Here is a 26,791-nt window from a genome sequence, read left to right on the forward strand (position 1 = left end):
CAAGAAATTGGAACACTGATATTCAAAGAGGTAACACGTACACCCATGTATACAGCAGCACAATTCACAGTAGCCAAAAGATGGAAACAACCCACATGTCCATCAACTGATGAATGGATAAATGTGGGCCAGCCATGAAAAGGAATGCAGCTCTGATCCAGGGTGCAACGTGGATGAACTTCAAAAACATGCCAAGCAAGAGAAGTCAGACACCAAAGGCCACACAGCGTGTGACTCCATTTATTCATTTATGAAGTGTCTAGAACAGGCAAATCTACAGGGGGTGGATGGGTGATTGACTGGTTGTGGGAGGGGGATGGGAAGTGACTGCTAATGGGGATGGGGTTTCCTTTCCAGGTGATGAAAATGTTCTGGAACCAGATAGAGGAGGTGGCTGCACCACATTGTGATAATATTAACCTCCTCTCCTTTCATATAATACTACATTGTGATAGCACTAAATGCTACTGAACTGTAGACTTTAAAATGATGAATTTTGTGTTATGTGAATTTTGCCACCAAAAAAATGAAATTTCACAACAAAAATCCTAACTTAACATCTTTAAAAATTGGGAATTGTGAGCCTGGAACTGCATATTTTTTTGGCAGCTGGCCAGTGTGGGGATCCAAATCCTTGACCTTAGGTATACACCCAAGAGGTTGAGGTGACACCATGTTCTAACCAACTGGGAACCCGCATTTGATGGCGAGACTGGCCAGTTTGGGGTTTCATGTGCCTCGAGCCTTGATTCCTGCAGACAGGAAGTGACCGGAGGATGAGGCCCAGACCCCAGACTGGGGGATGGGGTAGCTTTTCCATCTTTCTGGCTGGAGGGCTGTGGCCTGGCTGTGTGACCCCCCAGGGCACACCCTTGGTCCCCATCTAAGGGACCTGGGCCCCACCTGCCCACTTCTGGCAATGAGTGACATCTGCCCTTTGAGGTGGGGCCATTCGTGCACTCACTTTGCCAACTCTGGCGAGGGAGAGCTAAGAACTGACATTCTAGTGAGAATAGGAAGAAGGAAACCAAGCTGTGTCCCCACGTTCCTCCCCTTTCCCTGGCCTTTGCACCTGCAGTTCCCTCCCCTGGGAGAAGGACTGTACTTTGGTGTTAGAGTCTTCTTAGCAGAGGTCACTGCTGTTTCTGCCTTGCTTCTCTCTTTTGTTTGGGCGGCTGGCCGGTAAGGAGATCCGAACCCTTGACCTTGGTGTTATAACACCAACGGAGCCAGCTGGCCAGCCTTGCTTTGCTCCTCAAGGGTCTGGTCTTTGTTTCGTTCACTGCTGTGTCTCCAGCACCTAGAACAGCTCACAATAGGCCCTCGGTGAACAGGTGTGTGTTGAATGAAGGAAATGAATGGTTTTCTTTTTCTGCAAGGAAAATCTTGTGTCTCAGTGAATCAGTTATGATCATTCAGTGGATCATTCAATGCATTATCTATATACAGCATGCCCTTCCGGGAAACCTGCTTCACATCATTGTCTTTCAACTATTTAACGACTCCTGCAACATAGCAATACAAAATAATTCTTGTCTATGGATGTGCAAATGCTGTCCTGTCCAGGAGAGGTTCAACTGACAACCTTGTCCAACTGGGGAAAAAATAATTTGCCTCCATTTGCCCATTTCCTTGAATAGCCTGATCTGTAAAAGTGGTTTTTTCAGACTCTCTTTTGAACCGTTTATAACATCTGCCTGGTTCCCATATAAGTTAAATAAAAACTTTAACACGTGTTTATCTTTATGTTATGAGAGTCATAATCTCACCCGGTTTTGAAAATGATCTTTTAACCTTTCTATCTGGAGTTTCAGGAAGGGGAGGGCCAGGACAGGATGAGTGCCATCAGGCACCTGCCTCTGCCACCAGGGGGCGCCTTGAACCCGGGCCAAGCCCACCCACAGGCTGATGGCGCCCGGGTGAGCCAAGGAATCCCGTAAATTGATTCTCTTTGTGGCTCTGACTCCACCCCTTTCAGGAGGACCCCAGGCACTAGTAAAGATTTTCAGGCGCTGCAGGCATGGGGTGTGGAATGTCAACCCACCCATTCCCCTCCACCCCACCCACTGGGCCTCTCCAAAGAGCCTCCCTTTAGTGTTGGAGCCAAGATCCCCAGATTCTGGGCAAACCCTAGACCTTGCGTTTTATGCCAGGTTCTGCCACTTCCTGGCTGTGTGAGTTTCAGAAGGTCTCTTCAGCTCTCTGAGCCTCAGTTTTCCCATCTGTGAAATGGGTATCCTAACACCCCAAACAATCCCTCGGTAGCCAGCGTGGACAATCAGGCTTGAGACTCACCAGTTGTGAACTACCCTTGTGTCCTGGGGGAGGGGATGTGGGAACCCAAGTCCAGCCACTTCTGTCTTTGTCTGGATCCCTGCCCCTGTCCCTGGGGCCAGGAGAGTCGTTCAGCATAGCTTTTGAGACACAATTATTCTTGTCCAAGCCTTTTCCTCTCCTGCCTCCACCTTCCCCCTCGGCCTGGAATACCACTTTTCCTGGCAAGGCTTTGACACTTTGCCCTTGAACTGGAGTTTCAAAAGGAGGAAAAGAAATGTAAGATGCAAATTTTGCCAGCTGGGCGGGCCGGAGGGGCTGCGTCCTTGTCCTCCGGACCAGGAAGCAAGCGAAGCTGACTCAGCTGGTTTCCTGCCCGAATCAACAGGGCTACAGGGGGCTGCAGGGGGCTGGCAGAAGGGAGAAACTCTCAAAAAGTTGGGGTGGGGAGGTCCACAACGCTGTGGGTCTATGTCTGCGCCCTCATCTGAGCCTCCAGGGTAGCCCCATTTCCCATGGGTTGAAAGGACACGTGGGTTTGGGGTCAGGAGCTGCAAATACCTAGACAGTGAGCTCACACCAGGCGTCGGGAGGGATAAATGTGGCTTCCATTTCCCTGAAGCCCAAGCTCGGTGGCTCCACCGAAAAGAAAAGGGAATAATACGCAGGTGGCTGGTACCCCATCTTCCCCCACTCCACACCCCTCCTTTCTTAAAGATAGGAAGGGGGCTGGCTTGAAATAAGCCTAGAGACTTTATCCTGAGGACACCCCCCGCCAGGGGCCTTTCCGACCTCCCACATTCTCCCTTGATTGCTGTGTGGCCTTGGGCAACTTTCTCACCCTCTCTGGGCCTCATTTCCTTCAGCTGTAAACAGAGGATCACAGCAGAATGTTCATTTTTCCCAAACTTACGTTTTCCTGCTGAGAACCTTGGGTAAGTCACCTGACCTTTTGGTGCCTCGGTTTTCTCATCTGAGATGGGGACGGTGTCAATATTAGCATCTGTTGTTAAAGGGTGAAATAAAATGTCCTCACCCTGTGATACCACATTCTCTGTTCCTCCTAAAATTAACCCACTGGCCTAGAGTGACTTCTCTGACTCAGCATCTCAGGACACCCACCGAAGCCTCTTCAAGGACGAGGACTTGGAGTTAGCTGACACAGCCACGGAGCAGATGCTGGGAAAAGCCAGACCCTGGGTTCTGTTTGTAAGGGGAGCACCTGGAAGATACGCTTTGCTGAAGTCCTCCCAACCTCTCCCCTGACCCCAGTTGCTCCTTCCCCATAGGTCTATCTTTGCCCAAATCCTTTGCAAGAAAGAGATGCTCCAATGAGCCAGGGGCTCCAGAGCAGCCCCACCTGGCTTCTACCAGTCTGGCTGTTACTACTGGATGACCTCAGGCAAGTGGCTCAGCCTCTCCGGGCCTCAGTTTCCTCATCTGAGAAATGGAGGTGACAGTCCCCACTTTGCACCACTATTGGAAGACTTCAACTTGAGAATATATCTGCACAGCTACAGCACTGTGTAAGCAGTCCAGGACATTATTATTACTGCTGTTTCTGTTGTTGTCATTGTCATTGTGACAGGCTGTGGCTTCTCAAGATCAGCGTTGTCCAATAGAATACCACGAGTCACATATGTAATTTTTAATGTCCGGATACCACATAAAATGAAATAAAGGATAACACCAAAGTCAAGGGTTTGGAACCCTGTACCAGCCAGCCACCAAACAAAAAAGAAAAAGAAGAAAATATAATAAAAATTTAAAAATAAATGAAAGGAAACAGATGGAATCCATTTTAATGTATTTTATTTAACCCAAATTTATCTAAAATATCATCATTTCAACATATGATCAATACAAAAAAAATCCCTTTTTTTTGCATGTGTATTTGATTGCAGCAATATAAAAGATTATTAATGAGATATCTCACCTTTTTTTTTCCCTACAAAGTCTCTGAAATCCAATCTGTGTTTTACATTTACAGTACATCCCAATTTGGGCCTGCCCAGCCCCATCTTAAGGGCTCAAAGACCACTTATGGCCAGTAGTGACCGTACTGTACTGAACAGTGCAGGTCTAGAGAAGAGTTTACTAGATGGTGGGTTGGGGACTGGCCAGAAAGTGCAGCTGTGAGACTGGACGTTCCTCCAGGAAAAAGCTGGGGTTTCTACGAGGATATGGAGGGGGCACGATCAGGCCACTTAGGGAGGCGCCAGCTTGGGTGTTTCCTGCTCTGCAGATCATTGCAACTGAATGGGGCCAAAGCACGAGGTGGTTCATTCAACGAGTTACAGAGTGCGCACCTACTCTATGCCAGGTGCTGTTCCAGATACTGGAATACACCCATATGACAAACTCCTGCCTCGTGGGGCTCACAGTCTAGAGGGAGACAAAAATTAAACAATCGCCAAAATAGATAAATACACGCTAATGGAGAGAAGTGTGAGAAATGGAAAACGCAGGATACTCTGAGCACTTGGGGTGATGGGGGGGACCAGTGATGGGGACCTGGCCTGCTTCCAAGCTAGAGGAGGTGGCCTGGACAAGCTGAGTCAGAAAAAATGATCAGAGGTGGTGGGATTTGATATATGTTAGGTTGAACATATATGCAGGCATGGGGTGTGGAATGTCAGCCCACCCATTCCCCCTCGGTCCCATCCAGTGGGCCTCTCCAAACAGCCTCCCATTAATGCTGGAGCCAAGAGCCCCAGATTTTGGATAAACCCTACACCTTGCGTTTTATGCCAGGTTTAGCACTTCCTGGCTGTGTGAGTTTCAGAAGGTCTCTTCAGCTCTCTGAGCCTCAGTTTTCCCATCTGTGAAATGGGGATCCTAACACCCCCCACAATCCTCCCTAAGTTAGGTTAAAATTTATGAAATTGGTCAAAAATGGTCAAAACATGTCGATTTCACACGATTCAACGTAATATTTAGGGCGGAGAAAGGACGGAGTAGAAAGCTTGAGGCTCAAGGATAGGCTTGAAGGATGGTCTATGAATCCCCTAATTGAGCTCTATTTCTAGAGAGGGGTCCGCAGCCCCCATAAGCTCTACCAAGGAGCCTACAACAACACCCCAACCCCAGCCCCCAAAACATCAAAACGTGATCCTGTGCCCAGAGAGGCTGAGTAAGTTTCTCGGGTCACACAGCCCGAAGGGAGGAGGGCTGAACCGGTGCCCGGGAACCCTGCCGCCCTGTCTCGCTCCCCGGCCCGGCTGTGTTGATTGTCCCCTCGCGGCGCCCGGAAGCGACCCTCAGTAAACAAAGCCGTGTGTGGGCGCAGCCCCAGCTGCCCGGGGCGCGCTGTCCAGCGCGGGGGGGGGGGGGGGCGGGGGAGGAATGTTGTGAATGAATCCAGGGCCCGCCCCGAAACTCCGCATAAGACCTGGGCCGCGGGGGGGTTCTCCCGCTCTGATTGGCCTCCGGCTCCCCGTGATTGACAGCGTCTCTCGCTGCGCACTCTGATTGGGTGGATGCAAAGAGACTGGCATCTCAGTAACCGAATGAGCCGCGGCGACTTGGAGAAGATTCTGACGGCACAGCCAATGGCGTAAAAGGGTCGAGGAGGCCGAGGGGGAGTCCAATGGGGACGGGCGGAGGGGGCGGGACGACGGCGGAGGTTAAAGCGGCGGCCGAGGCAGCTTCATTGTTGTGAAGAGTCTTAAAGGGGCCGCGTCACCCGGCCGGCCCGGCGCTGGGCGGGGGTGGGTGCGGCGGGGGTCCCGAAGCGGCCGAGCGCGGAGGAAGGACGCGAAGCCGGGCAGGGCGTGCAGGAGCCGGCGAAGCGGAGCGGGCATCGTACCGACCCCCCCCAGGCCCCGCCCCGGCCCCGGCCCGGCTGTATGGACCCCCCCGCGGCCAAGCGGAGCCGCGGCTGCCCCGCGGGACCGGAGGAGCGCGATGCCGGGGCCGGGGCCGCGCGCGGCCGGGGCCGGCCCGAGGCGCTGCTGGACCTCAGCGCCAAGCGAGTGGCCGAGAGCTGGGCCTTCGAGCAGGTGACCGGGGGGGAGGGGGAGGGACGCACCCCCAGCTCCTTCCCCGACATGCCTTCTCCTCCCCCTGCCCAACCCCCAGGCTCCGGACCTAGCCCCTATCGAGACCCCCCTGAGCTTCCACCTCCTTAACCCTGCCCCGAAACACACCCTCATCTTCTCACTTCAGCCCTTCAGACCTTATAACACACCCCATACCTTCTCTGCCATCGCTGCCCCTCAGCGCCCCAGACCCTGACTCAGGACACTTCCTTCTCCTCCTCCCGCCCCAGATTCCTGAGATCCAACCCCCGGGTCCACCCGCAACCCCTAGTACCCCTCTTTCCCACCTCATCCTCGTCCCCCAATAAGGGTACCCCGTTCAAACCTCACTTTTCTCTCCAACTCCTAAAAGCAACCCTCACTTGAGGACACCCTGTCTCCCCTGATCTTAGCCCCTAGAGACTCACACTCCCCCATTCTTGCCCTCCAGGTCCTCCATCTCTCAAGATCCTAGTTCAAGACACCCCTTTCGTCCTCTCCATCCCTGCCCTCCCATCTCCAGAACCCACCTGTCCCTTGGGGACCGTCTTCTCCTCCAGATCTCTCCCACCTGGGGCTTCCCAGCCCCTCCTTGCTGGGATTACTCAAGTGCTGGGGTCCCTTCCCCCCTCCACCACTGCTGACTCGTCCCTGTCCCAGCCAGGCATCCAGGGGCAGGGCTGGGGTGGTGGTACCTGGACAGGTGCACCTGGGACCCCGCCTCCGTGGCTTCTGAGGGCACTGCCAGGGTGCCCCAGGGCTGGGGCTCTTGAATTTTTCTTTCCCAAACTCAATGTGGGCCCCAAGGAGCTGGAGGCATGGCCTGGACTCCACCAAGCCTTCCGTAGCCCCCCATGGGTTCTGTTCTCTGTCCAGCCCTGGGGGGTGTTCTTTGCTCCCTGGCCTCTACTGAGTGAGGTAGGACTAGAATGGATGAGTTTAGGCCAAGTGTGGATGGGGCAGGCTCTGATTCACAGACCGGAAAATCCCTCCTTAGTCATCCCTGGGCCAGTCACTGGCTCTCCCACTTCCCCCAGAAACCCAGGCAGGACTGGGGCTAAGGAAGGCCCCTGCCCCTTCATCGTGTGTGAGGCACACAGAATAATCCCAAAACCACCTGCAAGGCTCCCATGTACCTGCTCTTGCCAGGCCAGGTGTTAAGAAAGCCCTTGACCCTCAGAAGCTCATGGAATCCTCTGCAACCCTTTGAGAATTATTGTTCTCACTCCCACTTTGAGGAAACTGGGGCACAGAGAGGTTGAGAAACTTGCCCAAGGTCACCAAGCCAGTGAATAGCAAGCTTGGATTGGAACTCAGGTTCAACCAGCTCATTTCATTGCCTGGAGCCCACGGGGGTGGCCAGGACACCCCTCCCCTCCTCGGGGAACTTCCCAGGGGAGGGGCATGGAGAGGAAACTAGGGAATGGAGATTGTCTTGGGAGCTGGAGCTTGCCAGCTCTGGGACTCTGAACAAGTGAATTCACCCCATGTCTGAGCCTCAAATTCCCCCGACCATAAAACAGGGTAATGATCTAGTATCAACTCATGGGGATGTTGTGGCAATTAAGGGAAATCACATACGTAAAGCATTTAGCATAGTGTAGGCTAAGAAAATGTACACCTTGGTCATTATTCTTTTTTTTTTTTTTTTTTTTTTGGCGGCTGGCTGGTCTGGGGATCCATACCCTTGACCTTGGTATTATCAGGACTATGCTGGGTAGCCAGCCAGCCCTAGATCATTATTCTTACTGCTTTTGTCTAACTTCCTCCTGTTCCGTCAAGGCCTGGGAGATTGGAGGATATTACACCAGGACCCTGGGACCTGGCATCCAGGAGGGAAGTGGCAGAAAGGTCTAGAATGCTAACTATAGGCCAGGTGTTATTGTATATTGCTTTATATACATTAATGCACATTTAATCCTCACAATCCTCAGGAGGTCAGGGCTGTTAACATGCCCATTTTACACATGAAAAAACTGAGGCTCAGGGAGGCCAGATGAATTGCCCAAGGCCATACTGCTTGTAAGCAGCAAAGCCAGGATTCAAGCCCAGGCGGGTTTCTAACCACCGGCCCTGCGCCCTTCCCGCAGGTCGAGGAGCGTTTCTCCCGGGTGCCCGAGCCGGTCCAGAAGCGCATCGTGTTCTGGTCATTTCCACGCAGTGAAAGGGAGATATGTATGTACTCGTCACTGGGCTACCAGCCCCTGGAGGGCGAGCAGGACACCCGGGTTCCCTTTACCCGTGGGCTGCACCTGCTACAGAGTGGGGCCGTAGACCGAGTGCTGCAAGTGGGTGAGTGACCCCACCCCTGCCAGGGAGGTGGGGAAATCTGGAGCAGGCCTGGAGGAGGGGGAACTAGAGGGAGGCCTGGGCCGGAGGCGGGGAGGTTACAGACCTCAGGTTTCGAGGCCCATGTCGGGTTGTACAAGATATTAGGGGCTAAAGCTAAGGGATCGGCCTAGAACTCAGGCAGTGGGCCTTAGATGGAGGGTGGGGGAAAGAGTGGTGAACCAGAAATGGGAAGAAGGAAGGTCCCAGAACTTAGGTAGCCCAGATAAGGGTTGAGGACAAAGGTGGGGGCTAGTCCCAGATCCCAGGTGGAGGCCACTATAGGAGTGGGGGTAGAGGTTGGATCATGATGATAAAGGTCTTAGACCTCAGTCTTCAGGCCCAGATGGGTGTGGGTGAGAGGTGATTAGCTAAAGGCCAAAGGTGTCCCAGAGTCCTAGACATCAGACAGGTGAGATGGGGCACGGGGAAAGATGTGGTGACATGGGGAGGTGGGCAGGTCCCAGGTGGGAGTCAGAGGAGTGATTGTAAACCAGAAGTGAGAGGAGGCTCCAGACCCCAGGCAGAGGGTTCTGGTGATGTCTTGGGGCACAGGTTTAGAACAAGAGGTAAGAATGATCCTAGACCTTAAGCAGCAGGGCCCAGGCAGAAGTTGGACACAAACATTTAGAGCCCAGAGGTGAGAGATAGTCTCAGACCTTAGGCAGAGAGACTCGGGTGGAAGTTGGGATCAGACAGAGGTTTAGAGCCATTGTTGAGGGATGGTCTCAGACCTAAAGCAATGGGGCTTAGATGGGAATGTAGAATAGAAGTTTAGGATCAGTTCTGAGGGTTGGCCTTAGACCTCAGGCAGCGGGGGACCAGGTGAGGGTAGGGAGCAGAGGTTTAGAGCTAGAGGTGAAAAATTATCTTAGACCTCAGACTTCAGGCAGCGGGGTCCAGGTAAGGGTAGGGGAAAGAGATTTAAAGCTAGAGGTGAAAAATGATCCTAGACCTTAGGCAGTGGGGCCCAAGTGGGGGTTGGGGGAAGGCTGTGAGCCAGAAGGAAAGGAAGGGACTGCAGAGGCCAGATTGGAGGAGAAGAAGTAGCGGAGGGGGGCAGAAAGCCTCAGACCTCAGGCAGCAGGGCTCAGAAGAGGACCAGTAGAGGCTGAGCCAGAAAACCAGTGGGACCTGGGGCTGCACATCTCCCATGAGGCAGGCCACATCTCCCAGCTGGAGGCAGGGGCTCAGCCAAGATGACCCTCCATGGTCCCTGTTAGCCTTGGAGCCCCCTTGACGGGACAAATCCCAGCCATCCACAGGCTCCTGGCCACCTCCTGCCGGTATGAGGAAGCCATCTCCCTGTGTGACGCAGGCTAGGCCCGAGCTGCCCAACCAGTCAGATGAGCCTGCATCTGGGCTGCCTGGGGGCCAGGGAGGGGCAGGGGGTGAAGGGGTGACCTGGCCCCTGGCCTGCCACGTCAGCCCATTGCCCCCAGGTATCACAGGCCTTTGGCATCTCCCCAGGAAGTTGGCTGTATCCATGGTAACCCAAGATCTGAGAAAACCACCTTCAACATCATCTCTGTAGTATTATGATTCGTAATTATAGTAAGAGCAAGCGTTTCCTTAGGACTTCCATTTATGCCAACCGTGTTCTCAGCACTTCCCAAGTATTAACTCATTTAATTCTCATGACAACCACACAAGGAGGATTATTATTATTCCAGTTGGACAGATGAGGAAATTGAGGCACAAAGAGGTTAAGTGACTTGTGCTGGGTTACTCAGCTGGGCTTTGCGTCTGCTTCTTGCTGTGCACCGTGGACAAACACCGCCTGTCTCTGGGCTGACACAGCCATGACAGTATGGCTTTGATCGGTCTTAGGGTTCCACCTCAGCGGAAACATCCGGGAGCCAGGGGGCCCTGGTGAGCCCGAGCGCCTCTACCACGTCTCCATCAGCTTTGACCGCTGTAAGATCACATCCGTGAGCTGTGGCTGCGACAACCGTGACCTCTTCTACTGCGCCCACGTGGTGGCCCTGTCACTGTACCGCATCCGGCATGCCCGCCAGGTGGAGCTGCGTCTGCCCATCTCTGAGACGCTGTCCCAGATGAACCGTGACCAGCTGCAGAAATTTGTGCAGTACCTCATCAGCGCCCACCACACCGAGGTGCTACCCACCGCCCAGCGCTTGGCCGATGAGATCCTCCTGCTGGGCTCTGAGATCAACCTGGTGCATGGTAAGGGTGACTGGGGTCTGATGGGGGCAGTGAGGCCCCAGCTCACAGCCCCCTCACTTGCTGTGCACCAGGCATTTGTCATGGAACTTTCTTGTCCCCTGGATACATCAGTGGGGGAGGCAGCGACCTTGCCTGCATGATCTGAGGTCATACACCTAGTAAATGGCAGATCCTGAATAGAATTTGGCCCTGGGGCAGATGATTGGTTGGAAATTAGTTAAGGGGCAGAGGGCAAAGGCAGGAGGGGAGATCCTCAGTTAAGGGAACATATGCGAGGTTCAGCCCCAGCGTGGGGGTGTTTCAGGATCACACGACGTGGGTGTGGTGGAGCCACGAAGGGTATAGGTGAACTTTAGTGAGTGTCAGGGGTGAGGTATCCGGGGGGAGGAACATACCAGGAGATGTTGTGAGGACTGGGAGCATTTGGGGGCTCCAAGGGGCTGTGTTGCCCAGCTGTAATGGTGGGAGGGCAGGGAGATGGATGAGGAGTGGGTGGAGGCATGGATGGATGACTGAGGGTGGGGCTGAGTGGGAGCAGAAAGTGTTCGTGATGGGGTGTTGGGGTGAGCTGATGGTGTGGGATAACGAGTGGACTGAATGCATGGGGGATTGAGTATGACAGAGGTGAATGGGAGTTGGTGGTAACTGGAGGTGGGGATGGGTGGTTGAGTGGGAGGACTTTGAGGTAGACTGATGGCGGTGGAAGAATGGAAGGACCAATGGGTACATGGATTGGGAGTGAGCTGATGGGCACATGGAAGGTTCGTATGTGTGGACCGACATTGCAGATGGACAGAGTGGATGGGTGTTTTGAGAATGGTTGGTTTGATAGGGGAAGGATGGATAGAGAATTGGGGTCAGTTGTGTGGGTGGACAGCATGGTTGAGTGGGTCAGTGGATGAGTGGGGGGGTGAGTATTTTGAGTGGTTGGTGCACATGGTTTGGGAAGGTCAGTGGGGTGGTTGAGTGGGTGGATAGATCAATGGGCTGAGTATATAGGTGAGTAGGTGGGTGTGGACTGCGGTTAGGGTGGATGATGGACTGGTGGGTAGGTAGTTGTGTAAGGGATATGGGTGTGTGGATGATAGATGGATAGAGGCTGGCATGACGTGGGATGGATGGGTGGGTGGTGGTTTGGGTGGGATGGATGAATGGATTGGATGGATGACTTAAATGGATGAATGAGTTGATGATGTTGTGGGCAGGATGGACGGATGGATAGACAGATACCTGGGTGGTGCTTCAGGTGGGATGCATGGAATTTTGGGATAGGTTGCATAATTTGCAGTAATGGATGGATGGCAGGTGCAGACACCCTCTCCCCACCCCCACCCCAGCCTCAGCTTTCTCTCCCTCCCTCCCTCCCCACAGGCGCCCCAGACCCCACAGCAGGCGCAGGCATTGAGGATGCCAACTGCTGGCACCTGGACGAGGAGCAGATCCAGGAGCAGGTGAAGCAGCTGCTGTCCAACGGCGGCTACTACGGGGCCAGCCAGCAGCTGCGCTCCATGTTCAGCAAGGTGCTGCATGGGCTCGGGGGGGGCCCAGGGAATCAGAAGGCCCTGGTGCCGGCGCCCCCCCATTTCCTCACCACCCTGTCCCCAGTGCAGGTGCGGGAGATGCTGCGGATGCGGGACTCCAACGGGGCACGCATGCTGATCCTCATGACCGAGCAGTTCCTGCAGGACCCACGGCTGGCACTGTGGCGGCAGCAGGGTGCAGGCATGACGGACAAGTGTCGGCAGCTATGGGACGAGCTGGGTGAGGCCCAGACTCCAGGGCACGCTGACACTGGTGCTCCAGCTCCCAGGTCTTCCTTGCTCTGAGATTAGGGTCTGTCCCTGTAATTCACTCTCCATTCATTTGACAAACATTTACCGAGCACCTCCACTGTGCCAGGCACTGTACTGGGCGCTGGAGCTCCAGCAGAGAACAAGATCCACAGAAATCTGCCCTAACGGAGCTACCACCTGGAGGGGGAGACAGACAATAAAATATCACTAGACCATTAGATCAGAGGTCAACACACATTTTCTATAAGGGCCACATCGTCAATATTTTCAGCTTTGCAGGCCATTTGGTCCCTGTTGCTGCTACTCAGCTCTACCCTTTGTAGCAGGAAAGCAGCCTCAGACATATGTAACTGAGTGGGAGTGGTGGCATTCCAATAAAATTCTATTTATGGACACTTTATTTATTGATTTGAATTTCATATCAATTCCATGAGTTGAAAAATATTTTTCTTTTGGTTGCCTCCCCCCCACCATTTAAAAATGTAAAAATAAATCTTAGTTTGCAGACCATTCAAAAATACCTGGTAAAGGCTGGCGGGTTAGCTCAGCTGGCTAGAGCACAGTGTTATAATGCCAAGATCAAGGGTTCAGATCCCCGAATCAACCAGCTGCCAAAAAAAAAAAGAAAAAACACATGGTGGTGGGTTCAGTTTTCTTCCTGCTCAGTAGTTTGCTGACCCCTATGTTCGATGGTGATAAATGCTATAGAAAGGAAAAAATACTGAGAGGATCCTGGTGGCATGGGCTTGAATCCTGACTTCCATCTTACCAGCTGAATGACCTTGAGCAAGTGGTGTTACCTCTCTGTGCCTCCATTCTCTTACCTGTAAATTGAACAGACTATTAGTTGCAACCTCAGAGGGTTGAGGTAAGGATTAAGTAGAACAGTACCTGGCACACACTAAGCACTGCATGAATGCTGAGCCTCCCCTTTGCCTCCTCAGGAGCCCTGTGGGTCTGTGTCGTACTGAGCCCTCACTGCAAACCAGAGGAGCAGGCAGCCTGGCTCCAGCTGCTTGGCAAGTGGGACAAGTTGGACGTGTGCCCACTGGAAGAGGGCAAGTACTCCTTTGATGGCCCCAGCCTGCAGCCCACCTCAGCCCCCAGCCCAGGTACAAGAGGCGTCCCTGCCATGCCCCCCAAAACCATCACCACTGACAGTGACCCAGCCTCCCACTGTGGAACTCTGTCCCAGGAGAGAGACGGCGTGGGGGAGAGCAAAGGGGGCCCCAGCCTTTGGCTGTCCTCGCAGCCAGGCAGGAGCAAGTGCTGAGGGCAGGAGCAGTGGCAGCCCGAGGGACAGGGAGGCAAAAGGCTTAAGACACCTGCAGTTCTGGGCTGGTCTCCCTGCCTGGCCTCCTACCAGATATGGAGGCAAAGAGGGTGGGAGAGGGAGAAGACAGATGGAGTCAAACAGGGGATGGAGGAAACAAAGTAAGATATTGAGAAGAGAAAGAGGTTATAACACCAAGGTCAAGGGTTCGTGTCCCCATGCTGGCCAGCAGCCAAAAAAAAAAAAAGAAGATGAAGAGAGGGAGAGATGATGGGGAAAGGGATAGAGAGAGAGGCAGACAGAAGAGTAGACGGCAGGGAAGAGAGAGAGGGAGAGATTGAGGAGACGGGACAGAGAGGGTGAGCAGGGTGAGCAGGGAGAGAAAGACAGTTACTCAGCCTCAGGTTTCCACCTGTATGATGGGGCTGTAATAGCGCCCCCTGACACACACATACACATCTTTGAAGAGCTGCTTCCAGGCTTGGGAAGATGACTTATACCCATCCCTCTGCCCAGGGCCTAACCCCAAGTCGGCACTTGGTGGGGGAAGCTGGCCACAGTTCGACTGCTAGTGCCCCCCTCACTGGGCCTTATTGGCACCTCTCCTGCAGGCCCGGAGGAGGAGGAGGAAGAGGAGGAGGTGGCAGCCACAAGTTCCCGCCACACAGTGTTTGGCCGCGCCCTACAAGCTGGAGAGCTGCACTGGAGTGACACCCACCTGCAGAGGATCCTGACCAGTGACTCCTATAGCCCCAGCCTCACAGGCAACATGGGTGGTGACAAGCCAACCTTCGACCCCCAGGGCCGCCCACTCTGGCTGGGCGAACCTTTTCCCACCGCCTGCGCCCGTGTGGACACCCTGCGTGCCCATGGATACCCCCGCCAGGCCCTGCGTCTGGCAGGTGCCATAGTCAACACGCTCCGGCTACAGCGGCGGCACCAGCTTGAGAGCTACAAACAGCAGAAAAAAGGTGGGCGGTAATGGTGTCATCGTGTCCCAGGGGCTGCAGACACAAATGCAACCGCTTGGGGTCCCACCAGGAAAACAGAACCACTCTAGGTATCTTGAGCAGAAAGGAATTTAATACAGGGGATTGAGGGTTCATGAAACCATTGGAAGGGCTGCAGGATGGAAGCAGCTTTTTGGGTTCGTGAACTCTAAAGCGTAGGGATCACAGCAAACTGCTATGCCCCTTAGGGGGCAGTTCCCAAGAAGACACCCAGAACCTGCCAGCAGAACCTCATGTCTGCACCCTGCAGGAGGCCGCACACCTGCTCATGGCTGCTGTAGGGGAATAATGGCTTCATTCTCTCTGCTCTTCAGCATCTTGTGCAAAGGAATCTGGGAAATGTAGTTTCTAAGCTTCCAGCCCCTGTGGTAGAGGCAGGTGCCAGCCCCAAGCCTTTCAGGGACACGGACCTAGGGTGGCCAGATCTTCTGATTTTTCAAGAGAGGCCAGAAATCTGGATTATTTGATGTGGAATTTACTGATTTTCAAACATAGGCAACAAATTCAAATTTGTATTAAAAAACAAACACACTGAGCAAAAAGAAAAACATTTGTGGACAGAGGACAGGAAGGAAGCCACCAGTTGAGTTTTCCGGGTAATGGGGTTGATGAGTCAATTATCAGGAAATTGAAGAGTGTAATGGGGGAAGGATGGGGACTCTGGTACCCTGGCAGAGCCCTGACTCAGACTAGAGGTATCAAAGAAAGCCCCGCAGAGGAGGTGAGTGCTAAGTTGAGATCTTAACACCCTTAAGATGTTACCAGGTGTTATCCAGGAGGGTCTGGCTGGTTAGAGCACGGTGCTGATAACACAAAGGTTCGGGGTTCAATCCTGTACCGGCCAACCATAAAAAAAGCCACAAAAAAAAAAAAAAAAAAAATCCCCAGGCAAAGTGAAGAGGACGAGTATGCCAGGTAAAAGAACAGCATGTGCGGGAGCCCAGAGGCAAGAGAATGCACAGTTTGGAGGAGGAGGCTGGAGGATGGGGTTACAGACAGGCAGGTGACCACCATATGAAGGAACTGCATATTGGCCCTTGGAGACCCTGAGAGCTCTTTGAGCTTCACCTTCAGAGAAGTTGGAGGGATTAAGGGCTACGAGGAGGGGAATGACACCTGGTTGGGTGTTTTAGAAAGTGCCCTGCCAGGCCTGGGTCTGCAAGCGCTACTGTACAACTACAACCCAAGGGCAGAGAGGATAGCCAGCAAGTGGGCAGGTGGGGAGTACTGGGAGGCTGGGCTGCACTGGATTGGGAGTTAGGAACAGGAAGCTCCCTTCCCCCAGGCTTGGGTGAGCGGGTGGGTATTAAGCCCCCTCTTTCCACCTGCAGAGCTGCTCCAGAAAGGCTCCACCTGCATCACCAACACGGAAGGATGGGTGGGCCACCCCCTGGACCCCATCGGCTGCCTCTGCAGGGCACTCCTGGAGGCCTGTCGCCTGGAGGAGGAGGCCCTCGTCCTTTACCCAGGTACCCACATTGGAGACCCCTGAAGGAACTGGGACAATCCCCACCAGTGTGGGGAGCCAGTAGGCTTAGCTTCTCCTGAAAGTGAGGCCACCATAGGCCTAGCTGCTGCTAGCAGGGGCCCCATCCCCTATGAGTGATGGGAGCTTATGGGCTCTGGTAAACCCCACCCTGCCCCCAGTCTCCACGCTTGGGGCCAGGGGCCAGGGGGTTCCCTGGGAAGGGGGTCTGCCTTCAGTAGCCTTGGTCTGTCTCCCCCAGACTCAAGCCCCGAGAAGCGGAAGGTGGCCTACCAGCACGTGCCTGTGCCTGGGAGTCCTGGGGAGTCCTACCTGGCGCTGGCGCTGGAGGTGGCACTGCTGGGGCTGGGGCAGCAGCGGGCCCTGCCGGAGGGGCTGTACGCCCAGGACAAGGTGGTGCGCAACGAGGAGCAGCTGCTGGCCCTGCTGGAGGAGGTGGATTTGGACGAGCGGTTGGTGCAGGTGCTGCGCAAGCAGGCGGGGCTGCTGTTGGAAGGTGAGCTATTCCCGAAAGGGAGGGTCCTGCCCCCTGTCCTATAGTGGCCTGGTCGCTACTGGATAGAGAGGCCCCGCCCCTAGTCCCGCCTCCTGGGCCTTACTGGCCACTCATACCTTTGCAATTCCTAAAAGGTACGATCCATCTGTTGGTCCCGCCCCCTAGCACGTGCTGGCAGCCAATAACTGCGGCTAGTGGTGAGGCTCTGCCCCGTACTCACCTTGGAGCCAATTAGCCTAGTGGATGATGCTGGACTGGGAGACGACTCCACCCAATCCCCACAAAGGCACCGCGCCTGACTCGGCCCAGGCCTCATTGACTCCGCCCATGGTCTCGCCCTATTGGCCTGTGTGCAGTGAGGCCTCGCCCCCTCCAGGCTCTCCTCTATGCTATTGGGCCTTGCTGGTCTTGGGCCATTGGCCCTGCCCCGGGGCGTGTGCAACCCCATCGCCACTCTCCGGCCCCACCGCACATCTGAGTCCTGCCCACACGGGGTCCCCTGTTTTCTTTGGGTTACCGAGCGCTTGTCCCAGTCTCAGTTCTGAGCTTCTACCTCAGGACCTCTCTGTCCCCAGCCACTCTATCCCAGAGCCAGCCCATCCTCAACTTGGAGCCTGGGGTCTTGGGAGACCTGGGGAGGGGCGGAGGTGAGCCCACACCTACTGGCTGAATTCGGGCTGTCCCTGCAGGGGGTCCCTTCAGCGGCTTTGGAGAGGTGCTGTTCCGGGAGAGCGTGCCCATGCACACCTGTGCCCGCTACCTGTTTACCGCGCTGCTGCCCCATGACCCCGACCTGGCCTATCGCCTCGCGCTCCGAGCCATGAGGTAAGGACAGGCAGCTGGGGACACGGACAAGGTGGGTGATAACGGCAGGAGGGGGATTGGAGGATGGCTTGGAGCCCCACCCTCCAGCCTGACCTCACAGCCTGGTTAATTCAGTCTCCCTTACCCTGACAGTCGATGCTGCCACGTGCTTTTCATTGTTAGATAGAAATGTGTAATATTATTTTAAATTCAGGAAATTGGCAGAAGGTACACAATGTCAAATCCTTTTCTAGGCAGATTTGTCTCAGCCTACCCAAATCTCTCTGGAGGCAAGCAATGTTTTGGTTTTTGGTTTTTATTTATTTTTTAAAGATGAACGGGTAAGGGGATCTTAACCTTTGACTTAGTGTTGTCAGCACCACACTCTCCCAAGTGAGCCACGGGCTGGCCCTGAGACAAGCAATGTTACCACGTTCTTATCTATCCTGCAAGAGTCCAGATTTCCGCAAACCCGTAATCTGGAAATTGAAAGCTGGTCCTCCTTTTACACCAGTGGCACATCCTATACCTGTTCTTTGTGCCTTGTTTTCACTGACGATTACATCTTAGAGGCTCTGTCGTTTTACATACTATGTGACTCACTGCATAGTATTCCACTAGAGGGATGCCCCATAAAAGAACCAGTCTGGAGTCAGTAGACATTTATGCTATATTTCAAAAAAACATGGCAATGAATAACATTATCATTTCTCACATGTACTAGCAGATCACAGAAGCAGAATATTTAAAAGTCCTCTCTGTAGTAAACTATGCCAACCAATAAAATGAAACCTGTCCCCTATCCTCTGATCCCATCCTTCAGAGATACCTATTAACAATTTGGGCCAAAGTCAAGGGTTCGGATCCACCTACTGGCCAGCCACCAAAGCAAACAAACAATTTGGGACGTGTCTTTCCAGAATATTTGAAAAGAATAACATGCAAGAGCCATGATTTATTTATTTGTTTTTTGGCAGCTGGCCAGTATGGGGATCCGAACCCTTATCCTTGGTGTTTTATCACCATTCTGTAACCAGCTGAGCTAAGTGGCCAGACCAGAGCCATGATTTTTTTTTTTCTTTTTTTTCTTATTGTATGTATTGCTGGCTGGTATGAGGATCCAATCAGAACCATGATTTAGAAAACAGCCTTTATAAGCAAGACTTTTTTCTAAGCCAATGGTCAGGAAACTACAGCCCATAGGCCATGTTTGGCCTACCACCTGTTTTTACAGCCCATGAGATAAGAACGGTTTTTACTTTTTTTTTGGCAGCTGGCCAGTAACAGTGGTCGAATCCTGGACCTTGATGTGATCAACGTCACACTGAGCTAACCAGCCAGTGCAACATTTTCAAATGGTTAAAAAAAAAAAATCACAAGGATATTTTGTGACACGTGAAAAGTATACGAAATTCAAATTTCAGTGTCCAGACAGTTTTACTGGCACATAGCCACATTCATTTCATGTGTGTATTGTCTGTGGCTTCTTTTGTACGACAGTGGTAAAATTCAATCATTGTACCAGAGACCGAATAGCCTGCCAAGTCAAAACTATTGGCTATTCAGCCCTTTGCAGAAAAAGATGTTGACCCCTAGTCTAAGTTTATGACTCATAGTACCCCATAAAATCTTCAAGACAACCCAGCAAAATAAGTCTGTGTACTCCGCACACATAAAGAAACAGGCTTAAGATGTCTTCCACTGCCCAAGGTCACACAGCAATGCAATTTAGGTAATATTTGGAACCAGAATAATCTTGACTCCTCTTCCATACTGTTAATAACATCTAGCAACTTAGAATAACTTTGTAAACACAAAACCACATGTACAGTGAGCCGCTTAACAATATACCTTAGTGGGGGACGTTAAGTCATTCAACAAACATTAGTTGTTCACCTCCTGTGTACCAGGCATTGTTCTGGCTGCTGCAGATGCAGCAGTGAAAAAAACAGTTAAAAATTCCTGCCCTCATAGAGCTGATGTTCTAGTGAGGGACAGACAGTAAATAAATTAATATGTGAACTATGTTGTATGTTAGATGGTGCCAAATGTGATGGAGAAAAGAAAATAAGGAAGAGATAAACAGCATTGGTAGTGGGAAGTTGTAATTTCATATGTGCTTGTAATTAAAAAGATGACCAGTAAGGGGATCTTAACCCTTGACTTGGTGTTGTCAGCACCACACTCTCCCAAGTGAGCTAACCGGCCGTCCCTATATAGGGATTCGAACTTGTGTTATCAGCACCGCACTCTCTCAAGTGAGCCATGGGCCAGCCCACTGAAAAATATTTGAGCAAAGACCCGAAGGAGGTGAGGGAGGAACCATCAGGGTACCTGGGGAAGATTATCCCAGGCAGAGGGAACAGCCAGTGCAAAGGCTCAGATGTCGGACTGTGCCTGGTGTGTTTAGGGGATGTTTAAGGAAACAGTGGCTGGAGCAGAGCCAGCGAGGGGAAGGGGGGTCACAGAGGGACAAATGGGGGGCCACATCAGGACATAAGTAGTCCCCTCACCTCTTTATCAGCCATGTGGCTTTCAGTGCATGCAGAGAGCATCATGTTTTGTTTTTTTTAAAAGATGACCAGTAAGGGGATCTTAACCCTTAACTTGGTGTAGTCAGCACCACGCTCTCCAAGTGAGCTAACTGGCCATCCCTATATAGGGATCCGAACCCGTGTCCTTGGCGTAATCAGCACCACACTCCCAAGTGAACCACAGGCCGGCCCTGAGAGTATCATTTATTTAACCAACTCCCAAGTGATGAGCATCTAGATCATTTCCTGTCCCCTTTTATAAACAACACTGAAGCTAACATCTTGCACACACATCTTCTGTCTTTATGGGTGCCCAGGGCTCTGCTGGCCCAAGAGGGGAGGCTGGGGCTGGGGCAGAAAGACTTTCTTTTCTAGAAAGAATGGAGACAGCAGCCCTGCCTCACCACAAGCTTACTTCTCCCCTCACCCCAGGTTGCCCGTCCTGGAGACAGCCTTTCCAGCTGGAGAACCTCACCCCAACCCACTGGACTCCATCATGAGCAACCACTTCCCCCGCTGGTTCATCCTCGGCCACCTGGAGACCCGCCAGTGTGAACTGGCCTCCACCATGCTGACAGCCGCCAAGGGTAAGGGTGGTGGCTGTCCCCGTTCCCCATCTCCCTCTCCTTCCTTTCCCTCTTGCCTTTCCTACCTCCTTTTAGACTATTCCCAAGTTCTACCAATAGTCCTTGAGCACCTTCAGTATGCACCTGGCACTGTCTCAGGTGCTGGGGATTTAGCAGGTGCCAAAACTGTCCCAAATGCCCTGCCCTGTGGTGTTACAGTCTAGTGGGAGAAGACAGGCAATAGACAAGGTGGAGAAGAGAGTGATGCAGTAAATGAGAACGAAATAAGTGCTACAGAAGCAAATAAAGCTGGTGAACATTTAAGCAAAGACCTAAAGGTGAGGGCGGAACCATGCAGATATCTGGCATCTTCATCAGCTCAGGCTGCCATAATAACATACCATAGGCTGGGCGACTTAAGCAACAGAAACTTATTTTCTCACAGCTCTGGTGGCTGGAAGTCTGAGATCAGGTGGCAGCATGGTCAGTTCTGATGAGGACTTTCTTCCTGGCTTGCAGACGGCCACCTTCCTGCTGTCCTCATATCATGAGGGTGGAGAGAGAAAGAGAGAGAGAGGGAGAGAGAAAGCTCTTGGGTGTATCTTATAGGGGCACTAATATCCTCATGAGGGTCCCATCCTCATGACATCATCTAACCCTAATTATCTCCCAAAGGCCCCATCTGCAAAAACCATTATCACATTGGGGGTTAAAGCTTCAATGTATGAGTATGGAGGAGGAGAAGAAGGATGGACACAATTCAGTTCATAGCATCTGGGAAGAGCATTCCAGGCAGAGGGAACAGCCAGTGCAAAGGCCCTGAGGCTGGACCACGCCTGTTATATTTGAGGAACAAAGAGGAGGCCAGTGCGACTGGAGCCAAGAGAGGATGAATGATAGTCTGAACCAATGATAGTAATAGTCATAATGGTTAACATTTGTGTAGCCCCTTGCTATGTTAAGGCCTTACCCAGCTCTGAGAGGCAGGTACCATTGCCTTAGTATTATCCATTTTACAGATGGGGCAGCCAAGGCACAGAGAGGTCAAGTGACTGGCTCAGGGTCACACAGCTAGTGCATGGCAGGGCAGGGGTTTGAACCCTGGCATTCTGGGTCCAGAATCAATGCCCTTGATGACTAGGTATCCAGTAGGTCCCTAGATGGCTACCTCCTGCTGGAACAGAGGAGGGGGAAAGTGGGGGAAAAGGAGAGAACTGGCAGCTCGGGGGGAGGGCACTGAGGGTCTCAGTCTTCATAGAACCATTGCCTGGTGCATGTTTCTCCACATTCAGACATGCACAAGCCTCTGGGTTGAGGAACCTATATGAACAGGTTGTGCAGCTACAGGGGCTGGTGCTGGGGTGTGTCCAATGGTTCCCTCTGTCCCTCCCTCCACCCAGGAGACCCCAAGTGGCTGCACGCTGTACTGGGTTCCATCCAGCAGAACATCCACTCGCCAGCCCTGCTCTTCAAGCTGGCTCAGGACGCCTGCAAGACAGCCACCCCAGCCAACGCACCACCAGACACCACACTGCTGGGCATCGCACTGGAGCTGGGCCTGCAGGTGAGGACCACCAGGTGGATGAAGGAGGGCGATGCTGCCTCGGTGCGTGGCCTGAGTGAGCCCCGCCTCACACTGGGGGATGGGGCCTGAGGGTTAACTTCGCCTTTGGCATGTGCCTGGGCCACAAAAAGGAGCAGAGCCTATGGCTGGGGCCTGGGGCTGATGTATTATTGGTTAAGGACCATGGGTGATCGTGGTTGAAGCAGAGGGTGGGAGCAGAGCCTACCAATAAAGAGCTTACTTGGGGGCGGGGCCTGGGTATGGACCTAGGGGGCGGGGCCTCGGAGGGTGGCAGAAATTCAATAAGAAAATAAGGAACAGCTCTGGGCCAGCTTGCAGGATGGTGTGAGGCCTTCCTAGGTAAAACAGGTAAGCTAGGGGCCCGCAGAGGCAGAATTGGCCCTGGACAGTCTCCTATGCGGGGGTGAAGCCACTGTGGCGGGGGAAGACAAGGACGGAGCTTTAGAGAAGGGACCCATTACTTAAGAACTTGCAGAAGGCAGGGTCCATAAGGCAGGAGCTGGGGGCGGGGCCTCAGGGGAGAGGCCTGCAGTGTAGGGTGCTTATTGGGGGTTGGGATCTGAAGGTGGGGCTGGAGGGCAGGTGCTTTGTTTAGGTCTCCAGTGGGGAATCTGCTGATGTGAAGCATGGAATTTGGGGGAGAGAGGGGACAAGTTGGTTTGTTCCAGTGTTAAGATCCATGGGAAAGGATCCCTTGGGCCTGACCTCAGAATATTACCAACAATAGCAGCAATAGTAATGGCTGGTATTGGGGCTGGCTGGTTAGAGTTGGTTAAAGCGTGGTGCTGATAACACCAAAGTCCAAGGATGGATCCCTGTACCGAACAACCACCAAAATACATAAATAAATAAATAAAGTAATGGCTGATGTTAACTGAGTATTTTCAAGCAACCTTGTGCCTTTACCTATGTAATTTTGTTTAATTCTCACCATATGCCTGTGAGGTAGATACTATATTTATCACCATTTTATAGATGGGGAAACTGAAGCCCAAAGAGATGAGGTCACTTGCCGAGGTTCATTGGATCAGCCTTTAACCTCCCAGCCTTTCTGGACCCCACAGGCTCCCAACCCTTTTCCGTAGGCCAGCACAAGACACTAGGTGACCCTCTTTCCTCCCCCTCCCACCCTGCAGGTGATGCGGATGACCCTGAACACCATGACCTGGCGGCGGAGGGAGATGGTGCGCTGGCTGGTCAGCTGTGCCACGGAGATCGGTGAGAGCCCCCACCCGGACCCATTGCCACCTCCCTGTTCTGGTTCTGCAGGTACCACTGATGAGAGAGAAGACTTTTCCCTGATTCCAGCCTGTGCTCAGAGCTAGGCTGGGAGGGAATATCGGGCCAAGGGATGCAGCTAGACAAAGGCCTGGAGGCTGGCCAGGTTTAAGTGGCTGGGGGAGGGCTGGCCGGTTGGCTCAGTTGGTTGGAGCACGGTGTTATAACACCAAAGTCAAGGGTTTGGATCCCTGTACCAGCCAGCTGCCAAAATAAATAAGTAAATATAAAAAGTGGCTGGGGAAGAGCAGGAGGACTCCGAAGCTTTAGCCCTCCCACCCCGCCACACAGAGTTCTTATCCAGTCCAGCTGTCCCAATCCTTTGTAAAGATAAAACGAAGTCTCCATCCAGCATGGTGTAGAGGTCGAGGGAGTTTCTCTTCAGCCCTGGCTGGTGGAGGAGGATGGCGGTGGAGGGGTAAACCCACCTACACGTCCCTGCCCCTCCTGATCAGTTTCTCACCTCCCACCAGGCCCACAAGCCCTGATGAACATCATGCAAAACTGGTACTCCTTATTCACACCGGTGGAGGCGGCCACCATCGTGGCAGTGACAGGTACCACACATGCCACACTGCTACGGCTGCAGTTGGACACGCCCCAGCGGGAGGAGCTCTGGGCCTGCGCCCGCACCCTGGCCTTGCAGTGCGCCATGAAGGACCCTCAGAACTGCGCCTTGCCCGCCCTGACCCTTTGCGAGAAGAACCACGCGGCCTTCGAGGCGGCCTACCAGATCGTGCTGGACGCGGCAGCCGGCGGCCTGGGCCACGCTCACCTCTTCACAGTGGCACGCTATATGGAGCACCGTGGCCTGCCACTGCGGGCCTACAAGCTGGCGACACTGGCTCTGGCGCAGCTGAGCATCGCCTTCAACCAGGACAGCCACCCCGCCGTCAATGACGTGCTGTGGGCCTGCTCACTCAGCCACTCGCTGGGCCGGCACGAGCTCTCTGCCCTGGTCCCCCTCATCATCCGCAGCATACATTGTGCCCCCATGCTCTCTGACATCCTGCGCCGCTGGACCCTCTCGGCACCTGGCCTGGGCCCATTGGGGGCCCGCCGGGCTGCCAAGCCACTGGGCGCTGACCGGGCACCGCTCTGCCAGCTCCTGGATGCGGCGGTGGCGGCCTACATCGCCACCAGCCACTCCCGCCTCACGCACATCAGCCCACGGCACTACGGCGACTTCATTGAGTTCCTGGGCAAGGCCCGTGAGACCTTCCTGCTGGCGCCCGATGGGCACCTTCAGTTTGCCCGGTTCTTGGAGAATCTGAAACAAACCTACAAGGGCAAGAAGAAACTTATGCTTCTTGTGCGGGAGCGCTTTGGCTGAGGGGCAGCAGTCGCGGGAGGGAGATCCCCCTTTGCCCCCCCCTTCCTGACACCTGCTCTCCACTGGGGGACCTCGGGTGGCATTTCAGTATTAAGTCAGGAGATGGGAGGGGGAAGGGGAAAGGGAAGGGGAGGGGGTGGCGTCCTGCCACGTGCGTGCCTAGGAGTGTGCGTGCGAGTGTGCAAGACTCCAGGAGCAGAAGCCATACCACTACCCAGAAGCCTGGAAGGGTGTGTGTCCTTGGGCAGCTGGTGTGACCCCACCTTGGGCACCCCAAGAGCAATAGGCAAGCTCCCCCTCCCCAAACTCGCAGGCCTGGGTTGGGCTCTGGGAGGGGGGCTGGGAAACAGGACTTTACAAAAACCTGTCCTCCAAGTCAATGTAGCAGACCCTCCCTGAACCCCCACTCTGGGTGGCCACGGGACTTGTATTAGGGCATCTGAATCCCTTGTGCCCTCCCCTCCCCTCTACTGCTCAGGGGTCCCATTCTACCACCTACCAGGCTGCCCAGCCGGGACCAATGCCTCACCCACTGAAGGATTTGAAGAGGCCTCAGGCCTCAGCCGCATACCTCACCCCCTGTCTGGCCAGGACCCCCATTCCCTTGGGCACCAGGGTCCCACGGTGAGCTGAGGGGTGGGATCATTTCTGCCCCTCCCCCCACCTGCTAGTCACTGGACATACAACTCAGGAACCGAGCAAGGCTCGTACTGCCCTCCAAACCTGGTGTCTGGGGAGACAGGCTCAAGAGAGCCGGGAACCCCACCCTGATCTAGAAAGGAAAGAGGCCTGTATCTCGACATTTTCTGGCTGTCTGTCTCTCCCTTTCTCCTCTTGTGTCTCCCTACTTCACCCCTTCGTCTTACTGTCAGTTTCCGTATTTCTCGCCATTTACTTGCCTTTCTATCTGTGTGTCTCTTAAATCCCAGCTGCTGTCCCTCTTTGGCCTCCCCTCTCCTCCCCTGCCTTAGCCCAGGGAGGAGACGAGAGAGTGTCTCACCCCCAGTCACCCCCACCGCCTGTCTTCTCCCCTCTTGTATATTAAGGACAAAAGATCACGTCATTTTGTAACTTTTTTTCTATTTATTGAACCGTATATTGTATTTCCTTTTTTTTGTTTGTTTTTTAAAGATTGAACACAGCTGCTTTTTCTTCTTAATTTTATTTTGAGACTGGGGTACGTCTCCCTTCCCTCCCCCACACCCTATCCCTCACCCCTCACCGGGGGCCAGGGCTACCTCCCCTCACCCCGTTCCAAACTTCTGGCCTTTTTTCTGGTCATAGCTTCAAGCGAGGGGTGGAATGGGAGGGATCGCTTGTTTCATCCAGTAGTGATCGTAATAGCAAACAGGGTTGGAGAGTGTTCATCACGAGCAAGCACTGTGTCCAGTGCTTCACAGCTGTCGTCTAATCATCACAACAGCCCAGTCGGTAGGATGATCATTCCCACTTTACAAATGAGAAAACTGAGGCTCTAAAGTTTAAGGGATAGGCACCCAGCTAGGAAGCAAGGGAGCTTGATTTAGTACCCTTCTGAGGCCACTGACCCTGGGCCACCCCAGGCTGCGTGGCCCATGCGCTGCTGGCGATGGCCACTAGGGGGTTTCCTGGCCCCAGTCACCTGCTATTGAGGGTACTTGTCTCCAAATTGCTGTGCATGACAGGCTGTGTCAGGTGCTGGGTGCAGCTGGATGGGGAACACACCCCGCCTAAAGGCGGGAACCCTGGGCTTAGACTAAGCTCTTGTAGGCGGGGCTCTGACCGCTAAGAGAAACGCAGGGTGGGCGTGGCCCAGACGTTGACGCTCAGCGGGGGCGTGGCCAGG

The 26,791-nt window shown here is 53.6% G+C and overlaps 1 protein-coding gene across 2 annotated transcripts; it reads left to right on the forward strand.

Moving 5' to 3' along the window:
• Window positions 1-5,944: 5,944 nt before the first annotated feature.
• On the forward strand, window positions 5,945-25,069 carry ZSWIM4 (zinc finger SWIM-type containing 4). Of its 2 annotated transcripts, none has more exons than XM_063111960.1 (14): window positions 5,945-6,275; window positions 8,384-8,585; window positions 10,452-10,808; window positions 12,180-12,328; window positions 12,419-12,569; window positions 13,546-13,713; window positions 14,486-14,845; window positions 16,216-16,353; window positions 16,612-16,866; window positions 17,556-17,691; window positions 20,637-20,791; window positions 22,171-22,334; window positions 23,492-23,573; window positions 24,107-25,069. In XM_063111960.1, exons 1-14 carry the CDS (start codon window positions 6,123-6,125, stop codon window positions 24,964-24,966), a joined length of 3,330 nt encoding a protein of 1,109 aa, XP_062968030.1. In that variant the 5' UTR covers window positions 5,945-6,122; the 3' UTR covers window positions 24,967-25,069. The 2 variants fall into 2 exon arrangements, with proteins under 2 accessions (XP_062968030.1, XP_062968031.1); XM_063111961.1 differs by having other exon boundaries at window positions 12,180-12,259.
• The last annotated feature ends 1,722 nt before the right edge of the window (window positions 25,070-26,791 follow it).

This window comes from Cynocephalus volans, chromosome 10, assembly GCF_027409185.1.
Source record: "Cynocephalus volans isolate mCynVol1 chromosome 10, mCynVol1.pri, whole genome shotgun sequence".
NCBI lineage: Eukaryota > Metazoa > Chordata > Mammalia > Dermoptera > Cynocephalidae > Cynocephalus > Cynocephalus volans.